General features: G+C 34.3%; 1 protein-coding gene across 3 annotated transcripts; it reads right to left on the bottom strand.

Moving 5' to 3' along the window:
- Positions 1-780: 780 nt before the first annotated feature.
- LOC135158032 (cell division cycle and apoptosis regulator protein 1-like) lies at positions 781-21,873 on the bottom strand. 3 transcript variants are annotated; one of them, XM_064115293.1, is made up of 5 exons: positions 21,221-21,873; positions 14,694-14,854; positions 10,177-10,308; positions 8,769-8,954; positions 781-6,363 (listed from the first exon to the last, which is right to left on the bottom strand). In XM_064115293.1, the coding sequence occupies exons 1-3, from the start codon at positions 21,252-21,254 to the stop codon at positions 10,249-10,251; spliced, it is 255 nt and encodes an 84-aa protein (XP_063971363.1). In that variant the 5' UTR covers positions 21,255-21,873; the 3' UTR covers positions 781-6,363; positions 8,769-8,954; positions 10,177-10,248. The 3 variants fall into 3 exon arrangements, 2 of the variants coding, with proteins under 2 accessions (XP_063971363.1, XP_063971364.1); XM_064115294.1 differs by having other exon boundaries at positions 781-6,360; XR_010296861.1 differs by lacking the exons at positions 14,694-14,854; positions 21,221-21,873 and adding an exon at positions 12,832-12,913.
- Between the last annotated feature and the right edge of the window lie 2,906 nt (positions 21,874-24,779).

The raw sequence follows: 24,779 nt of genomic DNA, 5'->3' as shown, positions 1-24,779 counted from the left end.
TTTCAAATTGTGAAACTTTCAATTATCAATTACACTGATTACTTTATACAAATAATATAGTATGGAAAATATTGTATTAATTGAGCAGGTATGTTCTTTGCAATCCCTAATCCTGTAAAAGAACAATAAAAATCTGTCTTTTATAGATTCAAATAAATCCCTAATTTTACAAGCATATTTTAGTAATCTCTTTTTAAGTGCATAATGAAAAAATCTGACTTTTATTCCCCCAAAATAGCATACAATTTCACTAAGATTCAGTGTTCTATGTTTTGTCATCATTCATAATTCAAGTAATAAAGCTGGTCAATAAATTATGACTATCAATGAATCACCTGCATCCTACTCAATATTAACACTTATTAAACTGGGGGGAGATGGTCAATTTGACCCCCCCTCAACAAATGTTGTCACTACGCCGTGGCACAATTGTTTTTTACTGTGCTTCTCACTGACTTTTTACTTGCGCATCTTTTGAGACCAAATTTGCGACGCCCAGGCACGCGGTTCCAAAATTACGCAACGTTTCGTAAGTGCATGTCAGACCAGAAATTGCTCAAAAACGTGATTTTGTGTAAAAAGTCAATGCAAATTGTGTTTTTCAACCAAAAATCATAGGGTTTTGTTGGTTTAAATGGATTTATTTTATGCCTTTTATGATCGCAAAAGGGTTCTCGACAGAGTTCATTGGGAAAAACAATAAAAAACAAAGGTTTGAAAAAAAACAACAAAGAAATAAATAAGAATTTAAAAACAATAAAATACATAAGAAATTCATTATATTTTTACTATATTTTGTAGACATTTGTTAGAAATGTAATAATTGATACTCCCACCAAAAATTAGCATTCTACTAGCTATATAACTTGAGTTAAAGGCAAATACATACACATACACAAAAAAGAAATTTATGGCAAATTTCATATGCTTATTTGCATGATTAGTCAATAAGAGATATTTAAAAAAAAAAAATTGAAAAAGTTTCTATACACTCTTGTAGTTTAAATCTGGCTCTACGTGCTTGCAAATTTTCGCGGCCAAGATTTGAGGGGGGGGGGGGGGGTCAAATTGACCGCTGGTCCGAAATAGCCCAGTTAAGATAGGGTAAACTCATCTTTGATAAGACATCCATAAAAATAAATGTTAAAATATTGGAATGTTAAGCAGTACCGTAATCAACAATATCCAAGTTTAAATGTAAGTTACATACAGAAAAATTGGTACTTCCAACAAATAACCACACATGCTTTCAAAGGGTCAAACAAGTGGAATGCCTCTGGCGGTCTCACCTGCATCACGTGATTCTATTTAGCAGCAGTGCTGACTTTGAAAACTACTTTAAAATAATTATTCACAAGAAAAAACATTCATATAATGATACAATACTACGTTCATTGATATTTGACCTTGATCATGTGACCTAAAACTTGTCAGTGATACTTGATTATCCTTATATCCACCTTTTGTACACTGTATCAGTGTATGTATAAACTTTGAAAGTTATGACAGCAATCAAATAATTACCTCTAAAATGGCCAAAGTTCAATGACCTAAAATGACCTTTGACTTTCGTCATGTGACCTGAAACTCGCATGAGATGTTCAGCGATACTTGATGACTCTTATGTCCAAGTCTCATGAATCAGATCTATAAACTTTCAAAGTTATGATGGTAATTCAAAAGATACCCCCAACTTGGCCAAAGTTCATTGACCTTTGACATTGGTCATGTGACCTTAAATTCGCACAGGATGTTCAGTGATACTTGATTACTATTATGTCCAAGTTTAATGAATCAGATCCATAAACTTTTAAAGTTATGGTAATTCAACAGATACCTTTGGCTAAAGTTCATTGACCATAAATGACCTTTGACCTTGGTCATGTGACATGAAACTCGAGCAAGATGTTCAATAGTACTTGATTAACCTTATGTTTAAGTTTCATGAACTAGGTCCAGATATATTCTAAGTTATGCTGTCATTTCAAAAACTTAACCTTAGGTTAAGATTTTGGTGTTGATTCCCCCAACATGGTCTAAGTTCATTGACCATAAATGACCTTTGACCTCCGTCATGTGACCTGAAACTAAAGCAGAATCTATAGTAATACTTGATTAACCTTATGGCCAAATTTCATGAGCTCGGTCCATATACTTCCTAAGTTATGCTGTCATTTCAAAAACTTAACCTTCGGTTAAGATTTGGTGTTGACGCCGCCGCAGCCACCGTCGGAAAAAACGGTAGGGGAAGGCGGGGTAAGTTGTGACACTTTTTGCATTTTGCATGTTAGAATTGATATGACTAGTAATATTGTAGAAATAAGTACCTTGCCTTTCAATTTGATTCTTGGGAAATATTTTTCACCTATATATATCTTTCTACCACCACACTGAAAATCATTGTGACCTTTGAAAAAACTGATGTCAAATGGCTCAACTTGCCTCATCTGTGGGGTAAGTTGTGCCACCGTCTGGGGTAAGTTGAGCCACAAAAACTATGTACAAAATGTATGCGGGAGAACCAGGATATCAATTTTTCATTTAAAGTCTTTTCACTTGCTAATTCTCTATAAATACTAACATCTTCTAACAGTAAAAGAACTGTCATGTGAATTTGCTCCTTTCTGTCTGCATATCAATGGCTTTTTATGTTTTTTAATTTTTTTATTATATATTACCATAAGAGTTACCATGGCTCAACTTGCCCCATGTTGGTTGGCTTAAATTAGCCCCGTCCGAACTTTTTGTGATATTTTCACATCCATACATTTCTTATGCATCCATCATGTAAAAGACTATGACAAGAGTGAGAATCCATACCTGGACTAACAATATTGTTCTTATTTCTATAATATATTTAAAGACGTGTGTGGGTAAAAAGTACTTATCTATTTCAAACCCTTTTTTACTTTTTTGGCTGAAATTTGTATTTTTCCCTCTAAAAAAGTATTTTTTGTTTCAAAGTTGAAAACAATGTGGTGGGGTTGAGGGTTATGCAATGGGTCATCAATAAATGACACCACCACAATATCTGACTCATTCATTATTAGCCTGGGGGTGGTGGCTCAACTTGCCCCTATGCTCAACTTACCCCGCCTTCCCCTACCTATAGTCTCACTCTAGTTCACAGGTGAGACAAAAATGCAATCCGATTGAATTGAATAGTGAAAATGTAATTATTACATGTCATGCAACTTAGAAAGTCTCTATCATTTAACAGGGTTACAATAATGAGCAAAGTATCATATACAGGTAACTCTGCCTAAGTCAAAGCAATCTTTTAGATCAGATTCAAAATGTGTTACATACCTCTTTTCAGTTGAATTTTGCCTAAGTCGAACATATTGATTATTATTTGGTCCCAAGAGATTTGACTTAGGCAGAGTTACTTGTATTGCTAATAGGAAGTGGTAACTAAGATCATCCCTGGATGTCATTGAATGTGTAATAGCTGACAGTGTGAGAATATGATTGTACAGTACAATATCCTAGTGGCTACAGAGATTGAACTAAAGCAAATAAAATTTATCTTGATGTTCAGTTTGCAATGTTTCCTGTATAAGAAAAGACATTTTCATATATAGTCAATAATTAGCAAAAAACAAACAAACAAAAACCCCAAACAGAGTAAGTTTGCCTTGAACTGGTATGGATTCACAAGTAACAGCACCATCTTACTCATACATCATGGGGCAAAACATTAGCAAACAATTTATAGATTTTGGGATAAAACAAGAATTTGGGTGGGGAAAGCATTTTTAACAGTTTATTCAGGATGAAATAAAAAGTGATACCAATCATTATCTTACTGACAATGTCAAAGCATATTTGGCAATTCAACTAATGGTTAGCACCGCTGGGGCCCGTTTCTCAACACCTTGACAAGTTAGTCATATCTTTATCCATCAACCACTGAGTTAGTTCCAATCTTACTAAATCTGTTTCACAAAAGGCTTCCTAACTAGAATACCTTGATATCGACACTATCAGTAAAATGAGCAGACAGCTTTAGTTACAAAATAGCATTATTTTCAAAAAGAAAAATTATGACAAAATTGCAGATAATGTGATGAATTGGGAAATACCTCTTTTCAAAATAATAGCACAGGTATATTATGCATCGTATATACTTAGACCATGAAGACTGGAGCATTCAATTGCTGAGAAAATTAAATTATGAACAATTCATATCATGACTAAAAAATCACATGTGGACATTGAGAAGGGTATCCAATTTTAATAGTTTACGAAAGTAAACCATAACGGTTTGTAAAATTTTACTAATCATACAGATACACATCATCAAAATTCAATACGTATAAAAAAAACGGGACAGATTTGAAAAATCTATAAATTTTTTGTTTCAAATTATGATCTCTATATTTTGGTGTCAATACGTGCTCTGGAGTCTTATCCTTTAAATGCCATTAAAATAATATTCTTTTGTTCATACTTGAGCGAACACGGAATGTTTTTGTCTGGGGTTAAAAAGGAGGCTTGCACCAAAATGGCATAAAATGATGATGGTTGGACTTCTTGCTAATCTGCAGACTTCCTCGACCTTAACATTTTCATTATCTTTGCCATAATTCTCGAATTATGTGCCAAAATTCATTTTCAAATCTAATTATTTGCTTGAATAGTTCTGTTGTTGTTCCTTTTTAATATGTTCTCATTTAGCTTTGAATATTGTTTAGGCAAGAACATTTTTTTTAACCAAAGTATGGGGGAGTATGGGAGAGGGTGTTTTTTTTCAAATCCTTTCATTGTGTGCTACAAAGGTTATGGTGCCTTTGAACAGTGGCATACTGATGGCTGGGGGCTCGGGGTGCTCCCCCCCCCCCCCCCCAAATAAAAAAATTATGACCAAGGAAAAAAAAAGTGGAAATGAAAATAACAGAAAACATAGAAAAAGAAAAATGATATGATTTTCTGATTATGTCAAAATCACAAAATTTGATATTTTAATAAAAAAATGTTCTTGCTCGCTTCACAACTTTTTAATACATTTTACCCGATCTGCCATATCTTGCTCCTTCAAAATTGACTCAATACACCATTGCCATTGAAAGACATGAATCCTTTCCTGTTTGTCATGTCAAGCACATAACTTGGTGAAGGATTCAATAACCCCTTGAAAATAGGATTCATTTCTTTTATAGGTACCATAACATAATTTGTTTCACATAATAATTACTAAAGATACCATAACATTATTTATTTTACATAATAAAAAGGATTTGAATAATTATAAATTCTCCCAATAATGCAAATCTTCTTACTTGGGTTGACAAAAAGTCTCTTCTTTTCTTACTTATGAAGGAAAATTCAAAGGTAAAAGAAGTTTAAATGAAAAAAAAACATAATTCAGGGTAAATAAATAAATTTGTAAATGAAATTTGACAGCATAATTAAAAAATTATGACAAAGATAATGAAAAGATTAAGAGGAAGTCTGCTGATTAGCCAAAAGTCTAATCATCAAATTTCTTATTTCTGCCATTTTAGCGCAACCTCTTTTTTGAACCCATGACAAAAACGTCCCGTGTTCGCTCAAGCTTGAACAAAATTTATTTTTTAATGGCATTTCAAAAATAAGATCTTAGAGCATCTATTTACATCAAAATATTGATATAATAATTTGAAACAAATTTTTTACAGACTTTTCAAAACTGTCCCGTTTTTTTTAATATGAACTGTACGTATAGTTTAACATAAACTTTTTGATACCGAAACATATGATTTGACAAGTTCTATGTATAAATTAGAGATAGAATTAATGAAAATGTTAATAGGAGTCTGAAAAACGACAAGTATGAGTCCAGTTATGGATGGCCTAACCTAGTAGAATCTTTATCGATTAAATTGTTTTTCTTTTCAAAATGAATTGTATTGTGGGGTTTATCAACAGTTTTCATGGTTTCTTTGTATTACAATCATCACTGAATGCATTTTCCCACATATTTTGTGATGTAATTTCAACCTCTATGATTGATTATTCAAGATAATAATTTCTAGGGTCTTTTGCATGTATGAAAAACGTGATATTATATGAATAAAGGTTAAAAAACATTTTTTTTACCTTTTCTTTTTCTTACAGTATTGAACTACCCCATGCAATCTCTACTTCTTTACTCTTGGGCTTTTTGATTTTTTATTTAACAACAGGTTTGCTCTCTGTCTTAACCTTGATATCTTCTTTGCCTTTCTCAATAACCTCAAGAATCTTGACTGTAGGGGGCAGCAGGGCTTCCTCCAGGACCTCGTTAAAGTTGAGCATGATTTCATCCAGGTTTTTCTGAGCGGTCCCAATGACGTCAATGAGCTTCTTGGAGCAGGTGGATGAGCCAATGAGAGCATCCTGCTGGAGTTGGTAAAGGCACCAAAAGGAAATAAATGGAAAGAAAGAATGAGAGAAAGACAGAAAGGAAAAAAAGAAGATAGTTTAAACTAAAAAGTCAACACATTATGGCTTAAAAAGACAGTTTTGAAATTTGAAATAAACCAAGTGAACAGGTGGGACTGTAAAGCACTCGCCTATGTATTAAGTGTGTGTTGATACCACTGATCTGAATACTATCTGATTGGATATTAAGAAATGAAGCCATTGATGCAGAGTGGCGGCCATCTTGGGACCATCAAAAAACACATCGGTTTTGCACTAAGGCATGGGCTTCCAATCAATTTTCCACTAATTCTATATAATTTGGAGGTTTTTCAACTTAATTTTGCGCTATCAATTTGTATTAGACTCTTGGTTTATGTGTGTACTATTTGTTCACAAATTATGATGATATGGATACAAGGAAAACCAGTGCTTTTAAGAGGAACCAGGCTGCAATATCTATGAAAATCTAGTAACATATACTTAAAAGTAGAATGAATATCAGTAACTATAATTATAGAAAAAAATCATTATGTTTTCATCCGTCGTCGAATTGAATTATAAAAGCAAGTGTTATCCAAATGCATACGCTTTTAAAGGGATGGTCCTGGCTGGAAATATTTATATTTCAATAAATAAGAGTAAATCTCACAAAACAAAATGCTTAAAATTTGATCAAAATCAGATAACAAAATAACAAAGTTATTGAATTTTAAAGATTTGCATTATTACATTGAAACAGTTCTAGGCATGTCTTTATGAATATTCATTAGATGGGCTGATGATGTCATATCCCCATTTGGTTTTTTGTATTTTATTATATGAAATTAGGTTTATTAAATTTTTTCTACCAAGAACTCAAACAATTCGATTGACAACTGATTAAGTACATTTGTTATTTAACGCCACAGCTTATTTCATCATAATTGAGACACATCATTAACACATGTACGACAAAATGAAACATTTATGATTTCATGTAATAACATAAGAAAAAAAGAAAGTGGGGATGTGACATCATCAGCCCACCTAATGAATATTCATGACGATGTACATATAACTGTTTAAAAAAATACTGATAAACATTAAATTCCATAACTTTATTTGTTATCCGATTTTGATGAAATTTTCAGCATTTTGCTATGTGAATTTTACTCTATTTATTTAGATATATATATATTTTCAGCATGGACCATCCCTAACTTAATTAATAAAAATTAATAAAGAATATGATGAAATAGATATATATTTCAACCATCCTCACTGTCAATTAAGACTTCATGAAACACAGAGATCGACTGCAAAGAGCAAAAAGACGAGGGAGAGACTTGAGAAAATCAAAGTGAAGAGCAGGTAAAAAGAAAGAAGGAAGTGAATAACTCTAAGAAATGATAAATAGTAAAACGTTTATAAATTAAGGCTTATATAAAAAATCAGTTCACTATTTGATAAATAAAAAGAATATGTAAATGGAGAAGGGCTATTAGCCTTGTCAAATTGATAGTATTTTATTTTCTGCGATGCTAAAATATGGGAAAAGGCATTACACTATGTGCAAAACAAACAGCTTTGTTTGCTGTGTTGATGGTCCTAAGATGGCGGACGATGGCTTCAGTCCATGACGCTCCACCGTCCATCCAGATATTGTACAGATCAGTTGCTGATACACACAATTATTTTTGAAACCCAATATTTTTGAGCTACAACAAAAGTGATGCTTACTCCTTTTACTGCTTGCAAATGACAGAGCATTTGTGAACTTTGACAGTTTTGTGGGAGATTTCTTACAGAGCAAATTTGCACCGGGAGTTACTTTGTAGATGGGCTGAGCATGGCTAGCTTAGCTGGCTGCACAGCTTAATGATGCAGTAGGTTTGACACAAATTATGTTAGTTTACTAATATACCTGTATGTGTTTGAGTGTTAATGAAAGAAAATAGTGCAAATATGACTTGTGGAAAGTGGGTAAAATGGTTGAAAATTTATTCACTCCTATAGTGAAAAACTCCTTACTTGTCTATAATTTCAATATTCTATGATTTTTCAATGAAAACGATTTTCCATGACTTTCAAGGCCTCACCCAGAAGTAATGACATAAAATTCCATGATTTTCCAGGTATTCAATGACCCATATGAACCCTGTAGTGATTAAGCACTTATGTAACCGAGTTACTTGTTCAAGTTACAGACTGATTCAGAAGATAATGAATCCTGAGGGACATCTTTCAAATAAAGGCAAGTTCAAAGATGTCAGTGATTTTCACTGATTAATTTGTCCTGAGCCAATCAGATGCAAGGAACTCAGTAGCTTATAACAATGTCAAACAAAATCACTATCAAGGTATGTCACCAATTTTCTATCTTCAAAGAAGGTACTACATACCTATCTGTTTCTCCAAAGATTCAATCTTCTTCTCTGCCATAGATCACTCTTGATCAGCCTTCTGTACTTGTTCCAATGGATTAGTATTAATGTCAATTACTGTTCTGCATTGGTAACTCCATCAGGAGCCATGGTCTTTGATCCTTTCTTTATTGGATGTCATACTATCAAGGATCACTTGATTACCTGATTACATATAAATAATAGACACAAACACTGTCTTAGAATTGAAAGAATTGAATTAATTTTCACTATGAGCAGGATAAATTGTGGTCTAGTGGTTCTGTCTTTCAAACAGAGGGTCATTATTTTAAATCCAAGCCTTAGCATGTTTTTCTTCAGCAAGAAGAAACGTCCTGTTAAAACACCCTTCAAATGCATCTGAAATATGGATTATTTAAATAATCATTATAATAAGCTAATGAATGATTTATTTGGTTACTTTTTGCCATATTGTAAAAAAAAAGGAGAGGATGAAAATTAAAAGCACAAACACAAATTAAAAAGAATGGAATTGTTAAGAACAGGGGGTTGGGGGAACTCTTATTATTCACAAAATGTTGAACCCTTTTAAAATTTTTATAGTTCCAATGATTAAGATTTCAATGCTTGCAGGTTATACTTAACCTATCTTTCCTGCCAGGGAGGTCCATCTATGTTTCGGAGGGGGGGGGGGGGGTGTAAATAAAATATCACACCAAAAAAATATAATTTTGTATGTTTGATATTTCTATGTCAAGTTTAATGTTTCTTAAAGTGCTTTTCATGTCTTTTAAATTTTCCATCGCATGATTATTTTTTCAAGTTCTCAAAATTATGGGGGGGGGGGGGTGAATCGATATGTTTGCCACCCCATATTTCCATGGGGAAATCGCCCCCTGCCCCTCCCCTAATAATTTTGAGAACTTGAAAAAAAATCTTTGTTATAATTTGTTGTGCAGAGCAATCAGCAATTTTTGTTGTTTTCTTTACCCCCCCCCTTCCCCATCTGAAACATAGATTGACCTCTTTGGCAGGAGAGATAGATTAAGTATAACCTACAAGCATTGAAATTGAAATCATTTTCAGAATACCAATTTGGGGGTTTGTTAAGGGGCGTGTAAAATCAGAGAGATAACACAATATTTAACACCAAAGTCGACACGATTTTAAGAATACCACCTTGGTGAGGTGGTTGGGAACCTAGTATGATTATTTTCTTGAATGCAACAAGAGCCAGAATTAAGAGGAAGGTTTGTACCAAAGCCAGGGTGATAATACAGTAGTTGCACTTAGTTTCTGATAGAAAATCTAGCCACTATAATTTTAAACAGACTACTGGAGCACTCGGTCCTCAAAAATAAAGCCAATATCATTGCCTATTTACAACTGAAATCAATGATAGATAGGATCACAAGCACAAGCTCACCCTTAGAAAGATCTAGATCAGGAGGTTCATGTTTAATATCTATTGTGTCATCTTTTTTCTTCTCAGGTCCATCTATAAGCTTCCTGTAACTCCAACAGTCTCTGGTGACAATCTTCTGAACGGCTTTCGAACCTGGAAGAAAAGCAAGGAAGGATCAGTGGTGATAGTGATAACAATGATGATGGTAATGATGACGCTGATGGTATTGATGATGATGATGATGGTGGTAGTAGTGGCGATGTTGCTCTACTGAATAAGTCAGAAAAAACTTTACACCTTAAAAATCAACGAGTTAATGACGGTCCTTAGTTTTTATCATTCGTGCCACACCACTGCACCTCGTGCCGAACGATCTTATAACTTTGATCTTTGAAGCTTTGCACATATTTTGGAACCAAGTTTGTAAAAATCGGACCATCTATTACGGAGTCATGCGACCTTTTGTGACAAAGGTCAACCTGAAAACTGATTTTTTTTTTTCTTCCCATTTTGTGTACAAAAAGCCAATAGGAAAGTGTTATTTTAAATTTGGAGTGTAAATCAGTAATCTTTACATTTGGCTTTGTTTATCATTCATTTTGACATAATATTGATCAAAATAATGTACTAAAAAATGTAACAAAAAAACAATGAAATACAAAAGAATGTTGATTTCAAATATTTTTCTGTGCATGTTAACCAGACTTCTAGGATATTTGAGAACAAAAAATAATTTACAAGTAGGCCTATTTACAAGAAGCTTTGTTTATGACATTATCAAAGAACACGAGTGTCACTAAGGCAAGCACATAATATGCCCGCCTATAACATGGAAAATGAGAGTTATTGGTCGAGTAAGAAAAGTGGAAGGTGGTGACATCACCTTTGATCTTCTAACCTCAAAATCAATATAATTCCTGGGATCCATGCTAGTATAATTTTAACGTGCAGCTCACTGAATTTAAAATTTCAGGTCTTGTGCATATATTTGAGACAAAATATGTGACATCTGGGTTCACAATTATGCAACATTTTGTATGTCATACCCAAAATTGGTCAAAAACATGATTTTGTGCACAAAGTCAATGCAAATAGTGTTCTTAGCCAAAATTCATAAATGCATCATTATTTCTCCTTTTACTTATTAAACTGAATTAATTTCATCTTGTTTATGGTCAAAATAAAGTTCTCAACATTTCCATTGAAAAAAACAAAGACATACTGTACATAAAAAATTTAGAATAAGAAAATGATGGTTATATTAAAGTACATTTGATCAGAATCCTAGAACGAGTTTGTTAACACAAAATAGCGTTTTGGGGGCCTAATTCAATTAATTAAAGCAAAATTGTTATTTGACACATAAATTATCATAATTAATTAGGAATGAGATTTTACAAAGAATTTGATATTACAATATTGTAGATAATGCCATGGGCAATGCATGTGAAGTTATTTGTCGCCATCACACGATTGACAGCTGAGATCATAAGGGGGGGGGGGCTGAATCAGCCCCCCAGTCCTCTAAGGCGTTGAAATAGCCCAGTCATTTTAGGGTTACACTTCTCTGAGTTACAATCTTGAAATGCGGAATTGAGACTCATTGAGTTAGATTTCCTACCACACTTGTGGAAGAAACCTCATCTATCTCCCAGACCACAGAATGCCCTCATGTGCAAGGGAAGGCTGATAATCGCAGATAGAAGCAGCCACTAAAATTGCTTTAAAGAAAGGACTAAGCTGGATAAATGTCACTATCCTTGACCAAAATTATCTTAAAATTGTAAATGGTAAAGTTGAAAAGGAGCATTCATATCCCAAAATAAACTTTAGAGCATGAAAATTGGACTGGCAACAGTCGAAATATATTAAAATGAAAAAATAACCCCCTACAAACGAACATGATCGACTTGTATTTCGAAGGGAGTTGCAAAGATATATTGTTTACACATACCCTATCACCAGTTCTTGGCTGTGGTTTTAAATATGACCACAAGCACAGATTAATTCTGAATGGCTTGAATTTCTGGTCATTGCTGATTCATTTGCATACTTTTGTATATCATCTTTATTTTATTAATAGGACTTCTTACATTGATAGTTACCCCACATATAGCTTTGAATCGCTGAAAAAAAAATGAGTATAACTATAAGCCAAGATATTTTTTATTCAGTGTTGATATGTCTCTTGATCTGGTGAGCTGCAAGCCCATTTTGTGTGTCTGCATGAATAATATGGTCCCATTTAAATTGAAACCCTGACTTTGGAGTTTCAACTGTGTGAAAACTAAAGAAGCTCGGAAGTCAATGTTTCAATTTTAACGTAGGAACTAATACATGACATATTGTAACTATTCGCTAGTCTATTTCTGAGACCACTGTTTCTGCCCCATTTTTTTGGTTTGGCTTTAACTTTTTCTTTTGAAGAAGATTTGGTACTCCACACTAGGAAATCAGATTGGGGTATAATAAGAGGATTAATTTTGATTATCCTGCATTTTCAATGATATTATGTGGTATCAAATTTTGGGGTTTCAATTTCCTTTAAATTGGTGATGCATGAGGTATACATTTTTTCTCACTCACTCGATAGGTAGATGCAAACCAATGATGTAAAGGATCTCTTCTAAATCTCTAAGATATAACTACAATCATTCTCATCAAAGATCAACCTACCTGAGCCATTGATAGATGAACACCAATGGTATACAGTATCTCTTCTAAGTCTCTCTCTAAGATATAACTACAATCATTCTGATCAAAGATCAACCTACCTGAGCCATTGATAGATGAACACCAATGGTTTACAGTATCTCTTCTAAGTCTCTCTCTAAGATATAACTACAATCATTCTGATCAAAGATCAACCTACCTGAGCCATTGATAGATGAACACCAATGGTATACAGTATCTCTTCTAAGTCTCTCTCTAAGATATAACTACAATCATTCTGATAAAAAATCAACCTACCTGAGCCATTGATAGATGAACACCAATGGTATACAGTATCTCTTCTAAGTCTCTCTCTAAGATATAACTACAATCATTCTGATCAAAGATCAACCTACCTGAGCCATTGATAGATGAACACCAATGGTATACAGTATCTCTTCTAAGTCTCTCTCTAAGATATAACTACAATCATTCTGATCAAAGATCAACCTACCTGAGCCATTGATAGATGAACACCAATGGTATACAGTATCTCTTCTAAGTCTCTCTCTAAGATATAACTACAATCATTCTGATCAAAGATCAACCTACCTGAGCCATTGATAGATGAACACCAATGGTATACAGTATCTCTTCTAAGTCTCTCTCTAAGATATAACTACAATCATTCTGATCAAAGATCAACCTACCTGAGCCATTGATAGATGAACACCAATGGTATACAGTATCTCTTCTAAGTCTCTCTCTAAGATATAACTACAATCATTCTGATCAAAGATCAACCTACCTGAGCCATTGATAGATGAACACCAATGGTATACAGTATCTCTTCTAAGTCTCTCTCTAAGATATAACTACAATCATTCTGATCAAAGATCAACCTACCTGAGCCATTGATAGATGAACACCAATGGTATACAGTATCTCTTCTAAGTCTCTCTCTAAGATATAACTACAATCATTCTGATCAAAGATCAACCTACCTGAGCCATTGATAGATGAACACCAATGGTATACAGTATCTCTTCTAAGTCTCTCTTTAAGATATAACTACAATCATTCTGATCAAAGATCAACCTACCTGAGCCATTGATAGATGAACACCAATGGTATACAGTATCTCTTCTAAGTCTCTCTCTAAGATATAACTACAATCATTCTGATCAAAGATCAACCTACCTGAGCCATTGATAGATGAACACCAATGGTATACAGTATCTCTTCTAAGTCTCTCTCTAAGATATAACTACAATCATTCTGATCAAAGATCAACCTACCTGAGCCATTGATAGATGAACACCAATGGTATACAGTATCTCTTCTAAGTCTCTCTCTAAGATATAACTACAATCATTCTGATCAAAGATCAACCTACCTGAGCCATTGATAGATGAACACCGATGGTATACAGTATCTCTTCTAAGTCTCTTTCTAAGATATAACTACAATCATTCTGATCAAAGATCAACCTACCTGAGCCATTGATAGATGAACACCAATGGTATACAGTATCTCTTCTAAGTCTCTCTCTAAGATATAACTACAATCATTCTGATCAAAGATCAACCTACCTGAGCCATTGATAGATGAACACCAATGGTATACAGTATCTCTTCTAAGTCTCTCTCTAAGATATAACTACAATCATTCTGATCAAAGATCAACCTACCTGAGCCATTGATAGATGAACACCAATGGTATACAGTATCTCTTCTAAGTCTCTCTCTAAGATATAACTACAATCATTCTGATCAAAGATCAACCTACCTGAGCCATTGATAGATGAACACCAATGATATACAGTATCTCTTCTAAGTCTCTCTCTAAGATATAACTACAATCATTCTGATCAAAGATCAACCTACCTGAGCCCTTGATAGATGAACACCAATGGTATACAGTATCTCTTCTAAGTCTCTCTCTAAGATATAACTACAATCATTCTGATCAGAGTAGATGCAAGATAGAATGATCACTCTCGGCTTGCTCTTCTCATCCTCAATGTTCTTTCCCTTCTTCTTCTCATCTGCAAGAGACACATGAGCAAAAGGGGTGAACTGAGAGTTTGCCTTTTTACTGCGATTGCTCGCTATACTTTATCTAAAAATATGATTATTTTTAAAGTGATTGAAGACCAGCATTTTTCATTGTATTTTTGTTTGTAAATAAAGAATTTTGCATAAAATCTAATGGTATTGACCATTTTCTGCGATTTAGCTTTCAAATTAAAAAACAGATATTGAACATTTTAGGCATATGATTTTCTTTTTGAAATTTTGATACCCCTTTTTACTATCCTCTTTCAAATTGTTTTTATTCACTCATGCGTGACTAAAAAATCTTGTATGTTATACCAGCTAAAAGAGGACATTCTAAGCTGTACAATGATAGGTCATAATTTGTCTATTGTATTTGTGATTAAGTTATGATAAATCATTGCTAAACCTGGGCTTCGTTTCTTGTGAGACGCACTGCAGATGCAGGTTGCTGCTCAAAAACTATATTCCAGGGGTTAAATCCAGGGGTAAAATCCATGATTTTGACTTACAAAGTTTCTTATGATTAATTATGGACTCTTAAAGATTGACGACCCCAAAAATCTTGTAAGGTGGAAGTGATCTCCGCCAAAAATATCGCGGCCAAGATTGCACATGTACGATCTATCGCAAAAAATCTGCAATGGCCGCCATTGGGAATCCTCGCAAAATTCAACAACCTTCCAAATATGGCACTCTCCTAAAAATCGGAAATATCAGCAGATTGAATTGGAAATGCATGCTGTAGATGCAAGCACACTCATTTTCAGAACGAAGTCGCGAGCTGAGCAAAGACGTCCGATATTTAGATCCGAAAGAGGTCCCTTTGGTAATAATGAAGAGAGGAATTCTAGGGGTAATGTGGGGGTTAGCAAGTACCAATAAAGAGGACATGTTATCATATTTTGCTAAGAATAAAGAAATTTCAATTTAAAAGGGCCTTAACAGACACTTGGTTGCACACTTTTTTTCTGTAGATTTTGAAATTAAATTTGATATTTTGATTTCTGATAGGCCTAAATATTCAAAATAGTAAATGATGAAATTTGAAAAGTGTAGCAAAAAGGGCATTGCATAAATTTCTGTGGACATGTTTTTTTACTTGCAATATTATCACAGTACGTTTAACTGTGCAAATAACTAGCCACAATACATTTGAATTTGTTCATGAAACACGTTAATGCTATTTTTAAGCAGAGTTTCTGATTGCATGCCAGGAATTAAATATATATATCTAGTTGGCAAGATTAAATGTCAAGTCCACATCAGAAAAAAGTTTATTTAGATAATATAGAGAAAAATCAAACATGAATAACGCTGAAAATTTCATGAAAATCGGATGTAAAATAAGAAAGTTATGACATTTTGAAGTTTCGCTTATTTTTCACAAAACAGTTCTATGCTCAACTCAGTGATATGCAAATGAGAGAGTTGATGATGTCATCCACTCACTATTTCTTTTGTTATTTATTGTTTGAATTATACAATATTTCAATTTTTACAAATTTGACAATTAGGTTCCCCTTGCTTGAACCACAAAATGTTGAAATAATGGAATTACATGTGTTAAGGGAGGAATGAAACTTTGTTTCACAAGACAATGACGAGAAAATCAAAATATTTTATATTTCATTTAATAAAATACAAAAGAAATAGTGAGTGGGTGACATCATCGGTTCCCTCATTTGAATACCGACCAGGATGTGCATATAACTGTTTTGAAAAATTAAACGAAACTTCAAAATGTTATAACTTTCTAATTTTACATACGATTTTAATGAACTTTTCAGTGTTGCGCTTTTTTTATTTTTTCTCTTTCTTTTAAAATCAGCTTTTTGTTGGGGTGGACTTGTCCTTTATACATTAGTTTCACAAAATACCAACTTCCTTTGAATGAAGGTAATTGTAAAGGTCAGTTTTTCACATTTGCAAAATATCAAGATGATATTGGCAGGGCCTTCTAAATGACATATTAATTCCCCTAGTTTAAACTGCATGAAAGAGAGCAAAACTTTCAACCTAAAAAGCACTGCCTACTGGAAACATAAACACTCTATTCTTGGCCCTCTGTGTCATTAATTGAAATGGTTATGACCATGACTCTCATCATGCATAAATGCTCTCATAATATTTTCTGGCTGTGGCAGCTTCTTATTTATACCACTTGATCAAATTCCCTAGGAGAGATCTTTCTTAGCTGGCCAACAAACATGTTCTTATGTCTACTTTAAAGTCACCAGTAAGACTAGGATCTGCCCAACAAAATATTTCACAGACTTCTTCCCCATTACGAAAATACCCCGTATGAGGTTTCACCGCAGATGGGATCGCAAACTGCGGTATTAGACCCCATTTTTCGTTTGAAACTCTCATTTCTCATTTGAACATTTCCAAGCCCCGATAAACCCATCTTGCCTCAATTTCACCTCCACAGGCCAGTAAAGCCAAGGACGAAATGATAAACAACAGCTGTGCTATTACGTAAGACTTCTCTGCCTGTAGAAGGAACTTCGGAATGAAATTATTGTCTTCGATATTTAATCACTTTTTCAAAGGCATATTGTATTCAGACATCCAATATTAGTCCTTTTTCAATTTCGAACGAAGAAAATCGACCTCGAAATAAGGAAAATAAGCGAATAAAAATTAGGGTATGGTTTGCATGCAGGGACTGCCCTCAGCGCTGCGATGCATCCCAGAGTTTCTGTCCGTCCAGCAAGAAAATATGGGATGCATGCCGTTCACTCGCGCATTGATAAAACAGCCAGACAGAAAGAAAGAAGGAAAGAAAGAAAGAGAGAAAGAAAGAAAGAAAGAAAGAAAGAAAGAAAGAAAGAAAGAAAGAAAGAAAGAAAGAAAGAAAGAAAGAAAGAAAGAAAGAAAGAAAGAAAGAAAGAAAGAAAGAAAGAAAGAAAGAAAGAAAGAGAGAAAGAAAGAAAGAAAGGAAGGAAGGAAGAAAGAAAGGAAGAAAGAAAGGAAGAAAGAAGAAAAAAGTTGCACTTCACCGCGTGTATACACGGAACTCCATAGCAGGCTCTTATAGGGTGCGTTTATCCGCCACTTTTTTACCCTAGAATCATGATCTGAATCATGATTCAAATCATAATTCTGCAGAATCACGATTGCGTTTAGTCGAAATTGAATATAATCATGATTAGAATCACAAACATGAAACACGAAAAAAGGGGCGTTTGGAAAGACGTTTCTGCAGAATCACGTACGAAAATGTTCGAATAAACGATATTGTGATTACAATCATGATTCTATGACGTCATTGTGTCGGGCTACTTTAGGTTTGACTCTTGCCAAGCTCAAGACGCGCTATGCTCAGTGTATTTATACATAATATGATATGATATGCATGCATTCTGTGTTGGGCATTGCATCGTCCACTTCTTTTCATCTTATTCTTGGTCATGTCTTCAACTTCAAGTGAACTAGTAAATGAACTAACTGAATAGACAATGATATCAATTGTTGTTGAGTTAACAAGTGTCAATATGAAATTGGATCTACGCTAAAATTTACATCCGAACACAATTTTCGATAAACCGACAAGAAGAATAATAAGTAAACAAATTGTGGTATAATAGACTGAATTCGGAAGGTACAGGATTGATTTTTCGAGAGCCAAAACACGTTCGAAAAAAGTTGACCTATAACTTCCTCTGTCAAACTGCGCACTGTGATGCGCACTGGATCGGTCCGAATCCGAGGAAAAACAGCTTTAAAATGAAGGTCGTCTGAACGCTGATTCTGTGGTATTGTGATTCATGTTTGCGTTTTGAATCATGATTCAAATCATAATTCAAATCATGATTCTGGCTTGAGGTCGCATAAACGCAGCCATAGACACGTTGCAATCCATCGTGTGTGGCCCCCTGCTGTGTGTGCTGGACTGTCGTGTTATCTTCGGACCGAGGTCAAGAAACAGGTGTTTTGATACTTAGGGCTTATAGTACTTGGAGAAGAGAATCGGTGAAAAAGAAACTGGGATATAGTGTTATCAAACGGAGGTTTTTCGTCATGCTGTAAACTTGACAAGAACTCAGTTGCCTTGTTCAATTTTTTTTTTTTTCGAATATGCAGTTCCTCTTCACTCTCACATCTAGATTCACATTCCATCTCACTTTCCTCTAATTCCCTTTCAAACTAATGTTCATCTGATTAATTTTCACCTTAACTTTCCTCAGATTTGCTTTCAATTTCACCTTCCTTCAATTTCTTTCCATGGACTGGCTTTTTCTTGGACACCCTACTAGATGAACTATTTGCCAAAGTTCGCTTTTCAACATTCTTTTTGGTTTTTTCTCTTTTTTTTTCAGAAAGAGACTTGTGTTGACCTCTGCAACAGAAACACTCTTTCCAGAAGCTTGGTTTGACATACACTTATTTTCAACAGCCACCAGATTATGACTACAGCCTTTTCAAGAGATTCTTCAAAATAGTTCTTTAGGGCTCAATCTCTTCTTTTATGTGATCTCCCCATTGTTTAGATCTTAACTATCCTAATTATCCTATCCTTACTATCCTAAGTGTGCTTTCTACTCTGAAAAAAGAGACAATAGTTATGTAGCTGTCGAACATTGGTACTCCTTTAATGTCCAAAGTCACCCCATACATGAAGGCATATCATGGGTGAAAATTGGACATGGCCTATTTTCAGATTTACAAGGGTCACGGTGGTCAGGTATCATGATTACGGTATACATGTGAGTTCATGAACCCTTTATGCTCACTATCTAATCAATAGGATTGAGCTTCCATTCTTCTACACTCAGCAAAAAAAGTTCTTGGACACGTAAAAAAGTTAAAATATTCCATATATTGCAAGAAATGGACCATTCATATGCTAATGATTATGGCCATCCTGTAGGCATCATACATTAAGCAATTTCAACATGCGTTCATCATTTGAATTGAATGCTTAGGGATGGATCATGAGATGCATAATGAGATGGATAATTTGGACACTCACTTTCAAGATGAAACTTTCCAACCAAGAGCATGCAAGAGCAATAGAAATGTTGCAGTCTGGGCAGTCATTTAGACAAGTGGCTCAATATTTCCAAGTTTCACCAACAACAATTTCAAATTTGAACCAGCAGTCTTTGGCTACTAATGAAGTTAGAGATCGTCCTAGGAGTGGTCGACTTAGGGCCACCACCCCTGCAGTTGATAGGAGGATAAGGATAATTTTACTTTGCTTAAATGCCAAGATACTGAAATTTGACATTTTGTTCATCGACTAACTGACTTAAAATTCCAGTGGAATAGTGATGCATCCAAGGCAGATAACTTTCTCTTCACTATTAGAGTGGTATTTGACTTTGCTTTTATTTGTTTGAGTTTGCTTTTATCGTTTAATGGATATTTATGCCACACAAACTTTCACAACTGAAAGAATGACTGATCGTTTGCTAGCAATTTTCTTTTACTGACATTGCTGTTGTTAGGCCTGTTAAACCAGCCATGCACTGACTGATCCATTTCTTGCAATTTTCTTTCACTGACATTGCTATTGTTTAAAACATTTAACCACCCATGCATGACTGTTCACATGAAAATGTCATATCATACTGGAAGAGGAATATTGTCTGGTCATGTTGACATACAATAATTTGCCTTTAATCAAATATCTATATAGAATATTTTAACTTTTTAATTTTTTTTTTAAGGGTTCATGAACTCACATGTATACCGTAATCATGATACCTGACCACCGTGACCCTTGTAAATCTGAAAATAGGCCGTGTCCAATTTTCACCCATGATTTGTCTTCATGTATGTGGTGACTTTGGACATTAAAGAAGTACCCATGTTGTCTGGTCATGTTGACATACAATAATTTGCCTTTAATCAAATATCTATATGGAATATTTTAACTTTTATAAGTGTCCAAGAACTTTGTTTGCTGAGTGTATATTCCTTGAGTACCAAAAGTTTGACGGCCATAAAAATCAAGAATTTTATGGACCCTACAAAGAAAAGTACAAAAACCATTTAAGGCAATGCAGTATACAAGAGCACAATAGTCATTTATAATATTCATACATTCCCCTATAGGAAAAATTACTGGCAAAAGCAAAAGGGAGAAATGTAAATGAAAGTAAAAACAATACGTTTTTTTCTGTCTTGTCCAAAGTCATCCCTGTGTCCAAAGTAACCCAAGTTCATATGGAAATACACATACACATGATTTTTAATTGATTCAATGATTTTATTTTAGTTTTGGTCCAATGAATTACGCTATTAAACTTAAAGACAGTGTCCAATATTTAGGCACTCGATCTGTTTGAATTTCTGACATGTCTGATTCCTACAGTGTTCAGATAGATTACACAATCCATACTCACCTTTCGAAGAGCATTTACAAACAAGCCCCTCCATTTCTTGTAGTCTTCTGACTCAAAGTCAACAGTGGCCATCATCGTATTCGATGTATAGCAGGCACGCTCTCACACTCGAGAGCTCTTCGAAGAAAATGGGGGGGGGGGGGAGCTCAGCTCAGTCCCGAGCTCACTTGTTATCTGGTAGTATTGCCATGTGGTATCTGGCAAAATAGTTTACAAGGCTTTAGAGGTATTACTTAGTTTAATTCAAATAGGCATAAAGTTCCTGATGATAAAATGACTTAACTAGGATTATCATAACCTCGTCTCGATGAATTCGTGAATATTTGCAATACTGATAATATGTTCAGACGGCAAAGTAAGGCATCGCTTCGCGTTGGGAGAATGTTGCCTTGCCCTGGCTTGGCCTGTCTGCGATCATTGTATTGCTGTTTATGAGAGTCCACGACTCCAATACCAATGCATGCTGTAATGTATACCGGTACTGTTCCATTCTCAACATCACAGGGTTTAAAAAGTCGAATACACACAGGAAAACAACCAAAGAAATCCTCGTCTTGATCATCTGTTCAATAATTCTCTTGCAGTCCATGCCCGGAGTCCATGTTGTTGTAAAACACACCAGGTTCTGATCTGTACAGCATTTTTTATGCACACTCGACTCTAACCCGTGGAGCTCTCGCGATCGCCCGCTTCAATGATTATTGCATGCATGAAACGCTATGATGATTGGTGTAAAGTTTCATTTGAGAGCAAGGTTTTGTTAGTCTACAAATGTAGACCCACATCTGCAGTGTGTGTACCACTGCAAAACGCACATACCCAATGGCAAATGACTAATGAGGAGAAAAGAAAAAAGCTGAAAGGAAAGCCAAAGAGGAGGAAATAAAAAAGAAAAGTCAAAAGGGAAGAATAAACTGACCCGATAAAAATATGACAAATATAAACATTATATACTCGAGCTTCGCGCTGTGAAAAATCAGCGTCGTTCACGCCAATTCTCTTCACAACTTTTTTTAGAAGTCCTTAAAATATCAATTCCTTTCTCAGTCATGTCATAATTATTTTCGCATTATTTAAAAAACTGCTTTAAATGTCTCGTTTTCAGAGTCTGAATATCAACAAATTTTAGCTCACAATTCCATTCAAATCAATTCATTTTCTTCAAATTTTGCAAAAAAATACACTAAAAACGATATAAGTTTTGTTCCCAGAAGAGGACGCAATTCCCTTTGAAACAAATGCTACCCTCGTCTCAGATAAATTATGTAAGACAAGGATCGAGATAAAGAGAAGTAGTGGCGTATAAATGGGCCAACAATTGGGGAGGCAGGATAAGTGTAGGGACTATCTGGGCAAAATTTATAAAAAGTTGCGATGGTTAATTCAAGATTTTGACATATGGAAAATTTGACCCAAAAAGGGAAATATAATATTCCAAATGTAAGGTCATTTGGACTAAAATAAATCTGACAAGCAAAAAAGAGGGTATACCCCAAAAGTAAGGTCATATCTTCCAAAACACATGTTTATTTCGATTTTTAATGATGTATTTCTTTCAATCATAAATGACCCAAAAATAATAGGGGGACATTTGATATTGTGTCCCCCTACAAGTTGGATAGGGGAATGTGCCCCCTGGGATTTCCGCCCATGCACAATTGGACTAAAATAAATCTGACAAGCAAAAAAGAGGGTATACCCCAAAAGTAAGGTATACCCCAAAAGTAAGAATCCCACGAACATTATGTTTTATCTTAACTCAATTATTTGCAAACAGCTATTTTACCTTTTTTCCTCCTTCCCCCCCCCCCCCATTTTTTTTGTAGCAACTGTCACAAAATACAGGTTGCCACTAGCCTTGAGTATGTCAGACCGTCACGCGTTAACACACCCTTATACACTCAACGCAAAACACATGCACCCCTCCTAGCACCTTGCACGCACCGAGCACTCCCATTCGTATCGCAAACCAAAATGTACCTCATTTGGATGACATATTTAATGATGAAGTATTTGCCCCCCAGAGCAAATATTACACTGCTAAAGAATTTATTTCAGCTTTTGATACTAAAAATCGAAACGATAAACCAAATCACTTTAGCTTAATGCACATAAACATTCGAAGCTTACCAAACAACTTTGAAACTTTCAGTGAATTCTTAAATATATTGAATAAATTTCCATTCTCTATTATAGGTATGACCGAGACGTGGTTACACTCAACAACCCCTCCCATATTCGAAATTGATAATTATACATTTAACCATATAGATCGTAAACAAGGTAAAGGAGGTGGGGTCGCTTTTTATATTCACAATGATATGCATTATAAAATAAGGGACGATATTCAACTTGACGGGTTAGAAACTTTATTCATAGAAATTATCGATGATAAACACAAAAATAAAATAGTCGGTGTAATATATAGGCCACCAAACAGCGTTGTTGATATATTCCTAGATGGATTAGAATTATGTCTCGAAACTGTATCTCGTGAAAATAAGGACATATACATCATGGGCGATTTTAATATAGATCTCTCAATACCTTATATTGCCCTCGGCCAACACATGATCACTTTGATGTCATCATTTTCTTTTAAACCTCTCATTGATAAACCTATACGAGGATAACAAATGCGACACATACAATTATTGACAATATTTTTACAAATGTATTTAATACCAATAATAATGGAATAATATATTATGATATCTCTGATCATTTACCTATTTTCACGATATGTTCAAGCACCTATCGCTTGCATAAACAATGCAACACAGAACACACTACTCGACGAAAAGAGACCAAGCGCAACATAGATTCCCTAAAAACATATCTGTATACAGAAACATGGCAAGATGTTTTTCAAGAGCAGGATGTTAACAATTCATATGAAATATTCATAAACAAACTTCTTCATTATTACAACAAAAACGTACCTTTGACAAAAATAACTTCAAACAAAAAGAAGAATAAACAACCATGGATCACTCAAGGAATAATTAAATCTATATTTACTCGCAATAGATTGTATAAGATATCACTTAAATCACCTACAATAGAACATCAAAATAAATGCAAAAAATATCGTAATAAATTAACATCTGTAATCCGTTTAGCACGAAAATCTTACTTCTCAGACAAAATTGAAAACAATAAAGAAAATAACAAAACTTTATGGCATACAGTAAATGACATTCTAGGTAAGAAAAAAGATGATCGAGACAATGATGAATTTTTAGAAAATGGTGACCACATTAGAGACCCCAGTGTTATTGCAAACGCATTCAATTCATTTTTTTACTAATGTTGGTCCAAACTTAGCTTCGAAAATTGTTACCAATGACCATGATTTTTCACAATATTTAGATAACCATAACGAACACTCCTTATTTTTCAACCCTACAAATATTCAGGAAATGTTAGAAATTGTTCGATCCTTAAAACCCAGCAAATCAAGTGGCCATGATGGGATAAGTGTATATCTACTTAAACAAATAATTTTTTTCCTGGCTTCTCCACTTGTACATATTTTCAATCTGTCTCTCTCTCAAGG

The sequence above is a fragment of the Lytechinus pictus genome, unplaced genomic scaffold (assembly GCF_037042905.1).
Source record: "Lytechinus pictus isolate F3 Inbred unplaced genomic scaffold, Lp3.0 scaffold_26, whole genome shotgun sequence".
Lineage (NCBI taxonomy): Eukaryota > Metazoa > Echinodermata > Echinoidea > Temnopleuroida > Toxopneustidae > Lytechinus > Lytechinus pictus.
Note: the sequence above shows the minus strand (reverse complement) of the source record. Positions and strands in the feature narration are given on the sequence as shown.